Source organism: Hirundo rustica, chromosome 1, assembly GCF_015227805.2.
Source record: "Hirundo rustica isolate bHirRus1 chromosome 1, bHirRus1.pri.v3, whole genome shotgun sequence".
Taxonomy (NCBI): Eukaryota; Metazoa; Chordata; class Aves; order Passeriformes; family Hirundinidae; genus Hirundo; species Hirundo rustica.
The window spans coordinates 106623770-106640756 of record NC_053450.1 but is presented as its reverse complement, the minus strand read 5'-3'; the positions used below and the strand labels follow the sequence as shown (position 1 = coordinate 106640756).

The window sequence follows — 16987 nt, the reverse complement described above, 5'->3', positions numbered from 1 at the left end:
AGGGGAAGCGGGAGCCGCGGCGGGAGGCGGGGCCGCGCGGGCCACGCCCGGCGTGTCCGCCTGGCGCCGGCCGGAGCGGCAGCGGCGGCGGGAGGCGCAACTTCCACGGGACGGAGGCGGCGCTGCCGCCGCAGAGCCCGGCGGGGGAAGGCGCGGCGAAGCGTGAGCGGCTGTCCGGGGGACTCTCCCGCTCCGGTCCGGCTCGCGGTGGAAGGGGAGCTGAGACCCGCCGGACGAAAGTTTGGGAGCCGCCCCGCGGGCGTGCAGGAGAGACCGGAGGCCGCGGCGTCAGGAGCATGAGAGGTCCGCCCCGGCCTCGCCCGTGCCCGTGAGAGGCGGCCCGCAGATCTCCCTTCGGGCGGGAGGAGAGAAGGCAGAGCGAGCGGGGGCGGCAGCACCTCCCGCCGGGACCCCCCGAGCCCGCGGCCGGGGTGCCTGCGAGCCCCTCCAGCCCCAGCGCCTGTTCTCGAGCTCTATTTCCCGTTCCCCGGCGGGGGAAGAGGAGGGGCGGCGGCGGGGAGCCCTGTCGCGGGATCCCTCGGGACGGCGCGGAGGCGGCTGGAAAGCCGTGAGCAGGAGTAAGCGGCTCCCAGCGAGCCCTGCGCAGCGCCGCGTTCCCTTCCCGCCGGGGGCTTTCCCCCGCGGGGGTGCGAGTGCGCATGGGGGCGGCGGGCGCGGAGCCGGGGCGGGGAGCGCCGGCAGCGGCTCCATGAGGACGGCAGGCCTGTCCGCGCCCCCGCCGCCCGCCCTGCCCTGCCCGCGCTTCCGACGCTGAGGCCCTCGGCTCGCCTACCAAGAAACTTTTCCGCAGCGTCCGAAGATGGAGCCTGCCGGCATGGATTATTTCTGCGAGCAGGTACAGCAGAAGGACGTGGGCCGCAGGATGCAGGTCGGCCAGGAGCTGCTGGAGTACCTGGGCGACCCGGCGAGGTCCCCCGATGTGGAGCAGGACCAGCAGCGCCTTGACAAAGTGATCGATGAATTAACAGCGTGGGTCAACTCCAGTAATTTTAAGGTACGGCTGCTCGGCGGGGCTCGGTGCGGGAAGACCATGATTCATCATGGTAGGGAGGTAGAGAGCCCCGGGTTTCTTTTTAATTCAAGTAAGAGCAGAAGTAAGACTACATTTGTGCCAGTTCCATCCCTCCCCGCACAAAGGGGAATTCCGAAATTTTGGAGGGGTGGTTAATGTTTTATTGATTCTATCCGTCAGTCCTTAGACAGTAGTAGGGGTTTTGGTTTTACCTTTATTGTTGGCTAGGTGATGTTTTGGTTTGGTTTTGGTTTGGATTTGAGGGGGTTTTTACGGCATAATTATCCCCCGCCCCCCGCCGCTACTCTACTACACACTCGGGTTGTGTTTCTTACTCAGAAACATAGGTGATGTTTTTTTTTTTTTTTTTTTTTACCCTCTCTACCACTCCCATTCCATGGTCTCTGTACTTGGGTGTAATGTTTCATGGGATTGCCATCGTTTTCTGCAGGCCGTAAAGAGTGCTGCTCCACCGGATTTGTATCACGCTGTGTGTATTTTAGATGATTTAAGGAGTAATCGGCTTCTTGGGGTCCCCACTGTAAGTTTAAGGTTGTTTATATGGTCTTTAGGTGACTTTCCCGTACCTGGGAAGTTACACAGTATCCTCACAGCGGCCCGATGATGACTCACGTTTCGCTTTTTCCTGTGTGCCTGTGTCTTTTAGACGGAGCCGCAGGAAAAGAGCGAGCACTCCCTCGCACAGTGTTAAGACTTGCTAGTTGTTCTGACGTCGGTCAGCCGATAAGGCGATTGACAGCGCAGTTTTAGTGCCAAGGACAATCGTGTTCGCATTGGCGATTTTTAAAAACATTTTATTTATTTATTTTGAATTTTCTCCTCCCCGCGGTGCGTGTGCGCGGCGCGGCTGGGGCAGGCCCGCGCTGCCGCCGCGCGGGGGCGCTGCGGGGCCGCGCTGCGCGCCCGGGGCTCCCGGCCGGGCCGGCTCCGCCCTGCCCTCCTATCGTGATCCGCTCGCACTTTGGACCTTTAAACTCACTGCCGTGAGCGTGCCCTCGCCTTTTCTCCTGTTTTCTGAGACACAGCAGGAGGGCGCAGAGTAACCTCGAAGGGCAGTGTGTTCCTGAGATGGATGTATGTTTTTTCTTCCCCCCTCCATTGGCTTTAATCCGCCAGTGTTTGCACGTAGCAGCTTCTGAGTTTGAGGTCTGAAAATAATAAAGGCTTAACTCCATTTGCGCGTATGATTTATTTATTTTGGAAGCATGTATGTCAGTAAAGGTCAGGTTAGCTTGAGGAAGTAGCATGTGCTGGACAAATATAATTTATTTGCCTTTAAATTCATCATCTGTGGGCAACTGTTGGTGGTGAAATTGATTACTGTGAAACCTCAACAGGTCTTTAAAAATACTCTTTTTCATGAAGGGGGCTTGCTACTTACTTAGTAGGGTGATGTGAAAGTTTCTTCCTGCACTTGTAAATTAAAGAATTAGGCATTAAGACTGGAAATTCGAATTTCAAGATGTATTTTTCATAGTGCAAGACATTTTGCTTGCTGTTGACGTAAGGTGACAGGGACATCCCCTAGTCCAACCTCCCTGCTAAAGCAGGTTGCACAGAATCACAGCCAGGTGGGATTTGAATATATCCAGAGGAGACTCCATAACTTCTCTGGGCAGCTTGTTCAAGTCCTCTGTCACCCTCAAAGTAAAGGAAATTTTTCCCTCATATTCAGATGGAAATTTGTGTTTCAGTTTGAGGCTGTTGCCCTTATTATGTGTCTGAGTACCACTGAAAAGAGTCATGCACAATGAGAGTATTACAGATTCAAAGAATTTTAAAGGTAGCTTGCAAAATCATTAAGGTATTTTTGTTACATCTTCTCTATGTCCGCTCACTGGTGGCTCTTTGTTGTGTTTCAAAGCACGTCACATATATTAGAGCATGGTGTTAGTCATGGGTTCAATCACTTAAGAGCTGGGTCTGATGATTCTTGTGGGTCCTCTCCAGCTTGGAAGATCCTGTGATTGTATTCATGGCAACTGCGCGAGGTCTCGGGTGTTTTGCTCACGATCAGTTCCAGTGTTCCTGGCTGTGGTAGTGACTGCCAGCACGTGCCGCTTCAAAATGAAACGCAGATATTCTGGAAAAGTGGCTTGTTTTACTTGCGTATTTTGTCTCATGCAAGCATAGATGTTACACATTTAAATGTTGCATCCTATTTTGTTATTACATTAGGCCCTGAACAGTAGAAAGTAGTGAATACCACAGACTTATGTGTCTTTTCAAAAAAAGCCTAGTGATTTTAGGTTGCTGTATTATTTAACGTATTGTTGGTCACCGTTTACTGAGAAATGGATACATAGAGCACTTAAACAATTCTGCTTATCAGGTTTCTTTTGTATCTTGGTAGAGGCTTTGCAGGTCTCCAGAGTCCCTAGGTAATGAATCCCTCCCAGTTGACATGACTGGTGGTATCACAAGCAGTGATAATGGCTGGAGACTCAGAACTGCTGAGCTAGGTGAATTGGAGATACAAATGGGGAATGCTGGAGGAAGTTTTGAGGGGGAACATTATTTCTGCTCTTGGTGATGGGTATGGATAATAAGGGGATAACTAATGTGACTTGCCCTGAATGTGCCATATTTTTTATTCCCACTGAAAGCTCAGTTCTTGCATGCAGTGCACCCTGCTGACCATAATGAAAGAGGAGATGCATGATCTGGGAGCTCTGGTCTCAACTCTTAAGCTGTGCCTGCAAAGAGAAAACTTTCTATGATATGCCACCTTAGAAAGTTTTTGGCTCATGTAACCAGAAGGGAAAAGCTCTGGAGGTGGTAGGAGGGTTGGCTTGGCAGGCTTAATAATGGGCGGGGGAAAAGAAAGTAAGTGTTCAGTAAACAAGCTGGACTCAGTGATCTTAAAGGCCTTTTCCTAAACGATTCTGTAATTCTAAATGTGGGCTACTTGTCAGCAAGGTTGAATTAACTCATCTCCAAAAGGTTTTGGCCACATGAAACAGACAGTGCTTTTGCTGTTCTGAAGTTTGCGACGTTGTTATAGTTATTTAATAAACAACCTAGCACTTCCAAACTGAGAGAGCAGATAGGGAAATTTCTGAGTTCATCTAGCTCATTGAAGTGGAAAACACAATTACTAGCTTGAGTTACTGGTAAAACAAAAAGGTGGGATTAAGATTGACTCATCTGCAGGTGGTTCAGAGTTGTAGTGAAAATTGGTTACAGAACATAGAGAATGGCCTAGAGAGGGATGAGTCCATGTTGAATTATGAGGACTTCAGTTAAGATGTCAATGCAGTGATAAATTGACTTACAGATACTCTCAAAAGCTTTGCAATATCAAGGAGTACTCAGAAGATGTGCATAATTTAAACTTTTAATTTGTATCTCACTAGAATGAAAGAATTCCTCGCTGAACAGAAAATTGTTTGCTTGGTGATCTGGTTTATTTTGTATTGGTTTGGTCTAATCTCTCTCCTCCTACAATGCAAAGATTTGGGATTTAGGGTATATGTCAATCCCTATCCCCCCTCGCTGAACTGTTTTCCCAAGGCTGTGAGGAATAGGAGTAGGTAGGATGAATGCAAAGTATTAAGAGTTGAGTGGTAGAATTATTCTGGTGGTATTTGGTCTCAAACTGAAACATTTAGCACTCTCAGGAGATGGGAACAGTGCTATTGTTTGTGTTTGGACTCTCAGGTGAACTTCAAACAGTAAATTAGTTATGCATTCTGAGGGTGGTGTTACTGAAAGACACTTGCGGCTGTTACTGGGTTAGCCTGGGTCTTCAGCTATGTATACATGAGTTTTGTTTAACTCATCTGTTAGGTTTCTCTCATTCTCAGTAGTCACTTGAAATAATTACAAGATTATCTTACTGTGCAGTCTGGTGACTCAAACTGTTCTATGTCTGACTCAAGTAATCTGGAAATCTGCTTTGAATTTCTGCTGAAGGCATGTGCATTGGGAAAATACTGCTTTTAATGTAGAGCTTTGCAAGTACACTCTTGGCTGTTAGCATGTCGTGGAGTCTTTTAAGAATGCCAAAATTGAACAATTACCCTCAATAAAATTATTTTTCAGGCAATAAAGCCACCTTTTGGTTCTTTAAACAAATCACACCTGATCAGAACTAAGAAAAACCTATGACTAAAATGGTGGTAGTTTCTCAAGGTAATTTTATATGAGAAGACTAATCAGGAATGTTTGTGACTGAGTCTCCTTTGGATTTCTTACCTTTGTGGTCAATATCTTAGCTTGTTTTATTCCTCAGCTGGAGTAGAAAAGTAATTAATAATCACTAGTTTTATACCAGAGCAGCAGATTGTTTGCTGTGGGAAGAAGAAAATCTGATTTCACTCTGTCTCTTTCTATAGTGTGGATAAACTGTTTCTTTTAGGCAAATCCTTGGAATTATCCCTTACTCCATGCATCTTGAAGAGTGAGATTTTTCTGAGGTTTGTTTATCTCAATAACAAATACTAAAAGATACTGAAATACCAGTATTGCTGGAGTTGCGTTTTTGTCTTTCCTTGGTTTGGCAAGTATTTATTTTGGCTTGTCTTTAGTTCGACAAAAGGCCAGCAGGAGGAGCTTTCAATTTCCAGAAGGGAAGGGAAGATTTGAACTGTAATTTTGCAAATAGGTCAAGACAAGTGGTTAGGATGCTTGTCTGAAGTACTTGCAGAGAGATGGCGGCAGTTAAAACTTGGCTGACTGAATGTATGGGTGTGAGGTGGAAGCTACAATTCAGAATTATCTGAACAAAATGGAGATACTGGGATCTGAAAAAAGAGAGATCAGAGTAAAAAACGTGAGGTCGCACATTTGATTACAAATAACTGAATGCACAAATGCAGGATGTGGGGCATGTGATTGAGTAGCAGACCTTGGGAAGAAAATATGTGGGTTGTTTTGGATCTGAAGTTGAACACAAGCCAACATATGCTACACAAAAGGTAAATGCCACAGTGAGTTACAGGACTAACATGCAGGACAGAGATAGGGAATAAAAGAGGACTCAGCTAAATCTTTATTTTTCAGTTACTGTATATTTCTTGGTATTTCCTTAGTCTTTGTCAGCAAACAGTGGTAATTTGAATGTCTTTGTTGAAGAAGAAATTAGTTCTTTGCTGAATTTCATTCTTTCTTTCTTCAAGTTTTGTTTGATCTTGGCTGTGTGGGAGCGACTTTCTTTTTTCTATGTAATGAAAATGTGGTTTGACCTGTCCATGTATGAAGCCAGTTTTAGTTTTCAAACAAAATGATTTGATTCCTTCTTGAGTAATAATTACTTATTTTTTTCGTGTTTTCTTTATGTTCTGCTCATGATACATTAAGTCAGCAATTGAATATTAGCCAAATAACCAAGCAGGTCCCCTGAAGGCAAGGGACATTTGCAAAAAGTTTTAATTATTTTAATTAAAACCAATTTTGTCTGGTCTTGAACTGGGAATGGGGACTATATAGTCTCAGAGTCTCAGGCATCTCCTCCAGAGGTGGAATTGACAGTTCTCAGTTGTTTTGCAGTTTCAGTTTGTGTTATCCAGCCTAACTGTACTCTCTGTTGAAACGGCAATTCTGCTGCTCGTGTAGCCAAGTATTCTGTTCTCTCTGTAGTTCTGGAGGTAATTAGCTTTTTGTCAATGTTGAATTCATTTTCCAGTGTTTCAGCAAGCTGATTTGATTCATGTTACAGGAGATGTAAATGCACTGGATCAAATAGGTGTGTTGGTTGAGAGGGGTTACAGGAGCATCACTTTTAGCCTGCAGTCTGATTGACTTGGGTGTGGGTAGAGAGCCTTTCCAAGCTCTATGCAGTGTGTAAGAGGAGCAGTGCATCCTTCAGAGCGGAGCTTGCAGCAGTCAGCCCGTGTGAGCGGAGCGATTTTAGCAGCACTGCTGATGCACTTTCTGTCCCTGGCTGAGGAGTGTTGCTGGTGTGTCACGCTTGCATTGCTCTGATGGGAATGTTTGTGGGGCTGTACAGCTAACAGGCTCAGCGAGGAGATGCAGCTGAGAAGGTGCCTTCTCTTGTTCATTTGTTGGGCTGGTTTCCTAAAGTGACCTGCTGTTCAGCTGCATGAATGCTTCTCTTCCCACAGCAGAGGAGCTGGTGCTGGGGTGGGAGTAAGTAGCAGAGAATGGGGGTCACTGTATGTTTGATACAATTTAAATAAGAGGAAATGGGGAAGAAAATAAGAGACCTTGGGCACGAAAAGAATTAAATTATTATGAAAGACTGAGTTCTAAAATAAAGTGTTTCTTTGTTTTGCACCATCAATGTGCTTAGAAAGGCTTTCGACTGCAATTTTCTTTCGGGAAAGAAGTTGATGTTTTTTAATTAACTGTTTATTCATAAGAGAAATACCATATATCTCATTGTCTTCTCACTGAACCCTGCTTGTAAAGAGGCTCTGTTTTGAAGCTTTTTCCTGCGCAGCAAATAAAGTTTTAGCCAGGCAATCTCAAAAAAAAAAAAAAAAAAAAAAAAAGCTTACAGTGGCAGGTGTTGCTGCATCATATGCTTTTGGATTTTGCTCACAGTTCTTGGACAATATTTATGAAAAATGTATTACAATGGATAAGGGAAGAATGTTTAATACACATGTGAAGCAAACTGGAGATGTTCCTGTAATGGATCAAGCTGGAGGCAGTACACAAATTTTAGAATACTGTATTGTCCACATAATACAGAACAGTTTGGAGATCATACTTGCAGTCTGAATTTTCCAGTGATCATTTTGAGTGTTACATCAGTGTGTTCTTCGGAATTGGCTAAATGTTTCTTAATTAATGCAGGCAGACATGATAGGAAGCTAAAGTTCCCAACTTGAGGAAAGGGCATTAAAACATATTTCTTTTTTTTTTTTTTTCTTTTTTTTTTTTTTTTAACCTCTAAAATTTCTATGAAATCACTACACTTGTTTGTTCTGGCTGCAATATAGGAGAAGTCAGCATAACAGGGACATCCCAGAATTGTGTCTGTGGAGAGGTTCCCTGAAGAAACCAAGCCTTTTCAGTGCAGAAATAGGCTTGTCACTCTCTAGCTAAGTATGGGTGATTCATTCAGCAATCCTCTGGTAGTGTGGTTGCTTGCAGTGCAGCACTTAAATGTTCTGTTCTTGGCTGTCGAAGGAGAATTGGGAAGGTTATCAGAAGTTTGATGGTCTATACCCCTTTTGAGACAACTAGGTTGTAACTGATAGGGAGTTTTAACAGTAGCGAAGATTGGATACTTAGGAGAATCTCACCTTGTGGTCCAAAGTATAGTTGCAAAACATCATTTTGCAGGCAGTAGCCTTGTGTTTTTAGGTAGAGGGCCTCTGCACTTGCTAATGAACTGGGACTCCAGTTGTTGAGCTTGAAGGCTTTGTTAGATACAGGTAGCTCTGCTCTCTCCTTGTAATGTGGTGTGGTCTATGTTTAAAAAAAAAAATCATACTATTGGAATTGGAAGTGTGTCATTAGTGCCCCTGCAGGTGAAACAAGCAAGAGAATGGAAATAATGCTTTCATGTCAGCTAAAATATCTGAAGTATAGATGATATATGGGGTTGGTTTAGCAGCCGGGACTACAGTTTTGGCTTCTGTCAGCAGAGGCAGCTGTCCAACTGTTGCTAAGTGGCAATGAGACTGGAGTCTGAAGATGACCTGGCTGGGACTGAAGAACCACAGAGGTTGAGGAAATGACCCAGGAAAATGGGAAGGTCCTTCTGCCCACGGGGCCAAGGGCATGCTTAAGTGTGTCAACAAGCTTTTGAATTAAGGGAGGGAACGGAATATGGATAGATCTTGGCAGAATGGGGGAAGTAGATTGAATTGGAGTGGGAAATAGTAAAGGGAGCAAGAAGTATGGAATAGAGGAACAGAAGTATGTCCTGAAAGATAAGTAGAGAGAACTAAGAATATGAAACCTGAAAAAGTGAACCACAAGATACTGCATGAACATAAATATTTTTATGTCACATTGAGCTGCTTGCAAGGTTCTTGAGATTATGAGAATTGAGAAAGTGTACCTTGGGTCTTGATTGACAATAGTTAAAAAAAAAAAAAAAAAAACACCAACATCCCATGAAGTTTTTGCATATATCTTGTTCCAGCAGTGCAGTGCTGGAACAATGCTTGCTCTTGCAGGGCGTAGTTGTTTGGCATGCTGCATCCTGTTTTTCGGTAATTGTTAGTGATACCACAGCTGTCCCCATGGTGACAGGAAGTCCAATGCCTTAACTTCATTCTTTGGAGTTCCAGATAGTGGCCTCCATAACTCCCCCATTAGATAACTAGATAACTTGTTCACAGATCCCGATCGACAGAATCCGTGTTTCCGTATACAGTTCAGAGATTCTATGACCAAATCCAAGGACATATGTATTAAGGTCATTTAGCAACTTACACAAGTAGAGATGTTTTCCTGGTAGTGTCCCGCCCCCAACTGTTCCCCATGGGGGTGGGAAATTACAGAATTGTAATGAAAATAACAGTAAGCATGCATGGTTATCCAGGTATGGTTTGAAGAACAGTATTTCTTTTTCTAGCAAAAAACCTAGGTGCCTGGAAGTTGTCCACAGAAGGGCAGGGGCAGTGCTGGAAAGTGTGTGCAGAAGGAAAGCTGGAAAGGGAACAAGCTGCAGAGCAAGAATAGGCTCAATTACTAATCACTGGTTCTATTCATAATCGTTTTTTGTTGGAACATCTTGATTTCACTTAAGAGTCTGGTCTTTTTTTATCCAGAACAGATAACATATTTCTCAATTGGTTTGGCAACTTCGTTGTGATCTGAGAAGTCAAGGATGAGCTTAATATTGGCTTGTTAAAGAATAGCAACTAACCAGCTCCAGTTCAAATAAGCCTAAATTTCTTTTCCCCTCTGAACTTTAAAAGCACTGTTTAAACGCTTCAAACAATGGTGAGCTGATGAATCAGTCTCAACATACAAAGGCTCTTTCTAGACAGCAAGCAAAAGGCTTAATGAATGCAGAGTAAGAAACAAATCCATTGATTTTAATCCCAGAAGGCATTCATCCTTCATTGGAGCTGTTGGGGAAAGAGCAGTGATGCTGGTGAAAGGTTTTTCTGTTGATAGTGGAGAGCCTGTGTTGGTAAATGATTCCACATAGTGCCTCAGAACTTGGAACCTCTTTGTTGAAGGTCTTCTGCAGAACCTGTAAGTTCTGCCCCAAGTTACAATTAATTTTTGATTTTTGGAATTCTGTTTATGTGACCTTATAAATTAAGGACTCTTTCCAACGGGCTGCTTGAATACTGCACAGACGATACCTACAAGGAGATGCTGAAGCTTAGAGCATTGTGTATCAGAACAGAAAAATATTAAAACTAATTTACAAAACCAGTAGGTGATAGCTCACTTGCTATCCTCTGTAGTTGTGTGGTTCAGCTGACTTGTTTTGTAATGTGCGATGAAAGCAAATTTTGTAGCTAGAGCAGTTTCCCATTACTTCAGCTTGTGGCCACACATTCTCCAGTTATCGAGACTTTTCATACTTGTTACCTTTTCAAAGTTGCAGACCGCAGAGGACTTTTCACAAGGTAAAGCTCATGCATGTGTGCTTTGCTCTAAGTTTGCTCATGAGGATAGAAGTCTCCAAGACATTTCTCCAAGAAAGATAATCAAATGTGCAGAGAGAAGAGAGACTTCTAAAAAAGTATCTTTACAGAAGGAAAGGCTCCATTTGTGCAAAACACTTGCATGGAAAGGTATCCTAAAATCATCAGTGCTAGTCTCAGGTGTGGTTTTTAGTCAGGAAACAGAAGCATAGGAAGACAATGAATACAGAAATAATTTATTTCTTTCAGGCACTGGTTTTTATATAGAGCTTTTGACTATGGTTTCATATTGTTTGATAATCTGGAAAATAACATTAAAGGAAAAACCTTGTGGAAAACCTTGACATTAACATAAAAGCTAATTTATGTATATTTTTTTGTCTAAGTAAGTTACTGGTTATAGTATTCTGTTTTCCTAATCTGTAGATAGAGTTTCTTGCTGGCAGTGTATTAATTTAAGCTGGTGATACCTTCTACTTATATATGCTATCCTGTGGTTTAGTATGTAGTAGAATTGTGTCCAGGTAAGTTGTACTAATGGTGAACTAAGTTTTATATCTCCTTTCTAAAAGATCTGTTGTACTAATACTGAATTTATTAAAACCAGCTTCACTGTGCAGTTGCTTCTTATCCTAGGTTTTATGGGGGCCTTATTTGTCTAGTCTCCTAGAGAAACAAGGCTCACATGATGCTGTGTGCGTGGGCCATATGTATCCCATGCATATCCAGTCAGATTTTTTTCTGGCCTGCTGCCTAGTGTGGACATTTGTGAAAGATAGGCATCTTTGGGAAACAGAGGGGTCCAAAAAATACAGATCCAGATTTTATGAAAATAAACAGCTAATGAAGGAGAGGAATTCTAGTAATGAGTTCATGGGGAAAAATGTGCAGTGCGTGTCTTACTAGAAAATAAAGAGGAGGAAAAGCTGTAGGGAACACCCAAGCTTGAGGAGGTTGTCGCTTTGACAAATGTTTGATCCATTTGCACCTTCATGGGCAGCAGCAAACTGAGGTAACAACGTGTTGTGAAAATGCAGGTTCTGGTGTCCCTTGTCAGCTATTGTAGGAAATAGGGAAGGGAGTCTTGGAACCATATGCAGGATAGTAAACAGCAAAAGAAGTGTCCCAACTTCTTAAAATCATTTAGTTTAACTGATAATTTCTGTTTGTGTTTTTGTTTCTATTTTAGTGGATAATGTTGTCTCATCAGGCTTCTGTTCATGGATGGGAAATTCCTCAAGACTCCAGTAGTATTTTGTATTTCCTTTTTTTGTGTTTCGGTTTGGTTTCTGTTTGGGTGGGGGTTTTTTTGTTTGGTTTTTTTGTTGTTGTTGTGGGTTGAGTTGGTTTTGATGTTGGTTTAGTTTTTCTTCTTGTTTTTGTTTGGTTTGAGGGGGTTCTTTTTTTTTTTTTTTTTTTTAATGAGCAAATGAAAAATCATGCTTCCCTAGCTTAACAAGCAGGTGGACAAATAGTCTGGACCACTAGGGAAAGCAGAATTAGCTTCTCAGTTATTTTCTTTTGGGAGTTTGGGAGATTGTCGCTTGTCTCTTTCGGAGCTGCTGACTCTGTTTCACCCAGGCTAGCTCGAGACTGTGACAGACAGGAAAACTCCCCTGGGTCCTAAAAACCCGGGGAGCGGCAGAGGGGCTTTTTCCCCTTATCACGAGAGAGTGACCCCATCAGTGGTGGAGGAAAGGAGTCAGACTTGGTGAGAGGGGGAGTCCAAGGCTTTATTCCAGTCTTTGTCCTGTCCTGTTTGGAGGTCTGCCTTGGTCCCACAGCCCTGGCCAAGTCATGGCTGAGGCCTTGTGCTGGGCTTATATAGAGGAGAGGGGCTAAAGGAGGGGACAAACCAACACCCAATGAGGGATAAGGTGGGAGTAGAACAGGGTTGGAGGAACATTCAAAGAAACCAATGGAAACATAAAGGGAGGAACCTCCTCAGCTCTTGCCCTATCATTCGATGTCCTTACCTGAACTCTCCAGAAGCTGGAACAGCCAAATGACAGACAGGGCCCGTAGGAGGGGACTGGGAGGAGTGACAGGGAAGAGGGGTAGGGACAACTCTTGCAACAGAACACTTTCCAGGAGAACAGGGGAGTACAGGACAAACCATTTGTAGTGGTTTCACGTTCACTAAATTCTGGTCTCATTCTTTTTCTGTGGGAGAGAGACTAGGAGACTAGGAGAAAAACAAAGCAAGCTCAACCTTAAAAATGAATAATGAATAAATAGTTTCATTAACACACACTAAAAGAATGGAAAAAGAAAGTTGGGAAAAAAACTAAAACAAAACAGAATGAAACTCCAAAAACACTCTTCCCTCCCCTTACAAACTGTTAACTTTCCTACAAAACAACATAAGGAGACAAAACTTGTAATTTTCAGTCAGTTTCACCATTTGACAATAGTCTTTCATCAATTCTTTAGGAGAAGCGTCTCTCTTAGAGTCATGGATCCCACTGACAACTTAAAACAGTTCTCTTGTGGGTTTTAAACTGTCACAAAAACAACCACCTGGAGAAACCTGCCTTTGTGACCCTCCCAGGAGCAGGTTCCCAAGCTGCTTATGGGTCATGGGTCTTAGACTTTTGCATACTGGGGTGTCACCTTTTAAAGATGAATAACTCTAAAGCAAAGGATTCTTCATCTTAGGGTACAGAGATATCTCCTCACTTCTTCACTGGTGCAGAGGGCTTCTCATCTTTATCTCTGTTCAAGCATCTTATAGGATTAATATTATTTAGTCCATCATAAACACCTTTGCTCAAATCCACACACAAATCTAAGCAATCATCTCCCCAAATGCTTATCTTTCCCATGATTTAGAGGAATGATCTAAAGTTCATTTCCATGGCTCAAATAAGAATGGAACAACCAACTCTTCAACCCTCAGTCCCAACAGTCTTTTCACTCTTGCTCTACTGACTTCATGCTGCTTTCTTCTTTATGTTCACTCTGTTCTTTCTTACTCTCTCAGAGAAGGGCCAAGCTCTGGAAGGTTCCTGTTGCCAGGAAAGGGTTAAATCTGCCCAGAGTCTTTGTCTCTCCCTCTGTAGCTCCTGGTGTTAGTTGTTCAAGGCTGCACTGGTGAGGGAGGAAGAACTCACAAAAACATCAGAGATCAGAGCACCCAGGCAGTCCGGAATCACAAAAAAACCAGGCAGGATCATAAATGCCTTCTCAGCCCACCCCTCTGTGTAAACTGGGGTGGCCTCAGCCTAAATGGTGCCCATAGCTCTTATCAGGGGCCCGGCAGAGATCTCTCCCTGCTCCAGAGAAGTTTAGAGAAAGCAGTTGTTGTAAAGCAGCAACCTCTCCTTTCCCCCCTTCACCCGGGAGCCGATGGAATCCGGCCAGGCCTCAGGCCAGATCCCCCAAAAAGGGGGGAGCAGCAGGCCCAACTCGATGTTACCTGTCTCTCTCTGGCCAAAGGAAAGCAGGGAAAGGCCCACCGACAGGAAATCAAGGGGTTTTATATGGTACTTCCCAAAGTCATAGCCAACAATTTTCAGTGGTCAGAACAGATGCCAATATTCCAACTAACTAACCCTCTGATAGGTCCCTGTCCTTTCTAAAGCTATTCCCAGGTCCTGACCCAGAGAATCATTCTGCATTCCTCTATAACTAAAAAACCAAACTGTACTAACCCATGACACCATTATAACACAAGACCCAATATAAAATTCAATATGAAATCAAATAACACAACGCAGCAGAGGATGATGTAATGACCTTAGTGGATGAGCTAAGTGGCCACAAGTAAGCTCTTAGCATCTGGGAAGCCTTTAAACCATGTCTTTGTTTGGATTTTGTAGTTGAAATTATGAAAATGTTGGATTTGCAATATTTATTTTCTTCTGTTTTAAGACAAGAATTGAAAAACCTGATTTGATCTGGTATATGTAAATAAACTTGATCCGTTCCAAACATATTCTGATAACTTTGCTTGAAAGGAGCTTAAAAGGAATTCTTAGCTCTTCAACTGAAACTTTAATTTATCTTTAAAATAGTTTTTCAGCATATTTGGATTTATATGTCTTAAGTTATTTGCAATATATTCTAAAAAATTCCTCAATGATCTGGTTTATAATATCTAATCCTTTTGTTTCAACAGGTAGCACTACTGGGATTAGATGTTTTAGGTGCCTTTGTTGACAGACTATCAGGACGCTTTAAACCCTATATAGGAACTGGTAAGTGAAATACAACTTTTTTTCTTAAGACCAAACAGTAAAAGACATTTTCCCCCCGTCTTAGCAGCTGAAGTGGAACGTGTTGAAAACTTCTTGAGCTAATTATAATGTATTTGCAGGCATTTTACAGGTGTTGAAATTGAAGTAATTGTATAATAGCGTGTCAGTATTCATTTGTCACTGATTTCTTAGGTGGTGGTTGGGATTTTTTTAAAGGTTCCAGGGGTGCCTTTCCAGTAATGAGTTCCATGCTATATGGTTGCTTACCACTCCCTGAGACAGTAATCTAAAATTTACATTGAAACACAAGTATTATCTTTAACTTATGTTAAAGATGGAAGGTTTTATTTGCAGATCACTTTAATCAGAGCTTTATGTCTGGTGAAGCCTTTAGTCTCAGAGGACTATGTGATCCACCTCCTGCTAGATAACTTTACTGTAGCTTTTAGTAGTCTGAAGTTTTTATGGGATGAAAAAATTGTACTGACTGTTATTCCTGTGTGAAATGTTTACTCAAGTGAATTTCAGATTAATGGATCTACATGTGCCTGAGTATGAGAACTTTTTTTTTGGCAGGTACAAGCAAACTACACTACTCAGCTCATTTTGCTGCTGGCTTTGAAGAGATAGTGATATTAGGACGTTAATGTTGGTGTTTTAGCACTGGCTGTTTTTAACAGAAGTTTCTGGTTAATGTCCTTTTTCAAAATTGCGTGAGATAAGTTATATCATGTTCCCTGATCCCCAGCTATCTCAAATTGTCAGCATTTTAAGATTCCTCTTCTTTATGTGTCTAGTTTTTTATTTAAGGGCTTTGAAATAAAATTTCAAAGTTCAGGAATACAAAGTTTAATTTATGACAAGCTGCTAACTAAATTATTTGAAAGTGTATTTCAGTATTCTGTGGAACTACTGCAGTAAAGAGCTACAGAATTTAAATCTGTTTTGTTGCGGAGAGATTTTCTTTGGCTGGTTAATTTTGTATTGGAGCATTGTAAGGGAACTGGAGGCATATTGTGCTGTTCACAATATTGATTGCTGAATAGTCTCCATTTGTAGCTACAAACACTGTTTTGCTCCAGAGTTTGGCTAACTTTTGGTTTTTATTTTAAAACCTAAAATTTTTGTAAAACCTAAAATTACAGTAACATTATTAAAGGAAGGTTGGGAAGCTTATTAAATTTTTCTCTGTTTTTTTTAAGGATGAACTATCTGAGAATAGATAGTACTTAGTTTGAAAATCCTGTTTGTTTGGGCTTTTCTTCTCACAGTGGTTGAGTAGTTTGAGATTATGAGAAAATTGAAGGTATAAATTTCAGTAGTATTTATGTTAAAAAACAAAAGAGAGAGTACTGGCACTGAATGATTGTCAAACACAGATAACATCTGAAGCTGTATATTGTAGAAGTATTTTTCAGTTAAGCTAAGTAGTAGTGCCTAGTAGTAGTAGTGAAATAGTAGTAGTAGTGAAATTGGTCCCCAGAACATCTCCAGAATCAAGACCTCTAGAATATGCAAGTTACTGTTGTTCATGATCAACTTCTGTATAAACAAACCTAACAGGTGCTGAAATCTTAGTCTCAGCAAAAGCAGAAAACATATTTTAGGTCACTTTTAAAAAGAGTGGTATGAATTCTCCTCAGTTGGTAGCTCAATCTCCAAGTTTCATAACAAGATCGGAATAATTTTGAGTTTTTGTCAGTGAAGCAGTAATATAAAAACATTATTGTAAGTGTCTGGGGTTTGTACAGTTGGGGGCTTATGAGAGTAATTAAAAGCACATTGGTGAACCAGAAAACGGCTTTCTTCAAGAAAACTTGAAGAACCCGGAGTTTCCTAAATCATGTTCTGTTGACTCTGCAGATTTGTCTTCTAATGTAATCTGACTCCAGTAAAGCAGACCAAAGACTTGTATTTGATAGTGATTTGGTTGCAGATGCCTGAGAAGAAAGGACAGGAGAAACAGGCAGTGATAGCTCCTTCATCAGTAGAAGTTATCAGCAGTCTTGCAGGTTAGGGCCAGCTGAGACACGTTATCTTCAATGTCTGCCCTGTCACTTCATTTTCCTACAGCTTTATCTGTTTAGTTTCAGACCCAAATAGATTTTTGACTTTCGCAGTGTTCTGAAGAAGTACTTAAGTATGCAAAACTCTTTTGGACTGGTTGCCTGAAAGTCTTGGTGCTTGCTAGATCTTGTGTTAGAGAG

General features: G+C 42.3%; 1 protein-coding gene across 34 annotated transcripts in view; it reads left to right on the top strand.

Moving 5' to 3' along the window:
- Positions 1-743: 743 nt before the first annotated feature.
- CLASP2 (cytoplasmic linker associated protein 2) overlaps positions 744-16987 on the top strand; it is a 144452-nt gene continuing 128208 nt past the window's right edge. For 21 of the 34 annotated variants that reach the window (XM_058423275.1, XM_040078589.2, XM_058423242.1 and 18 more), the window contains exons 1-2: positions 744-1015; positions 14702-14780. In XM_058423275.1, coding sequence (XP_058279258.1) covers positions 821-1015; positions 14702-14780 — 274 coding nt within the window. In that variant the 5' untranslated portion in view covers positions 744-820. The remainder of the gene's footprint in view (positions 1016-14701; positions 14781-16987) is intronic. The other 13 variants (XM_058423300.1, XM_058423278.1, XM_058423297.1 and 10 more) reach the window with 1 other exon arrangement.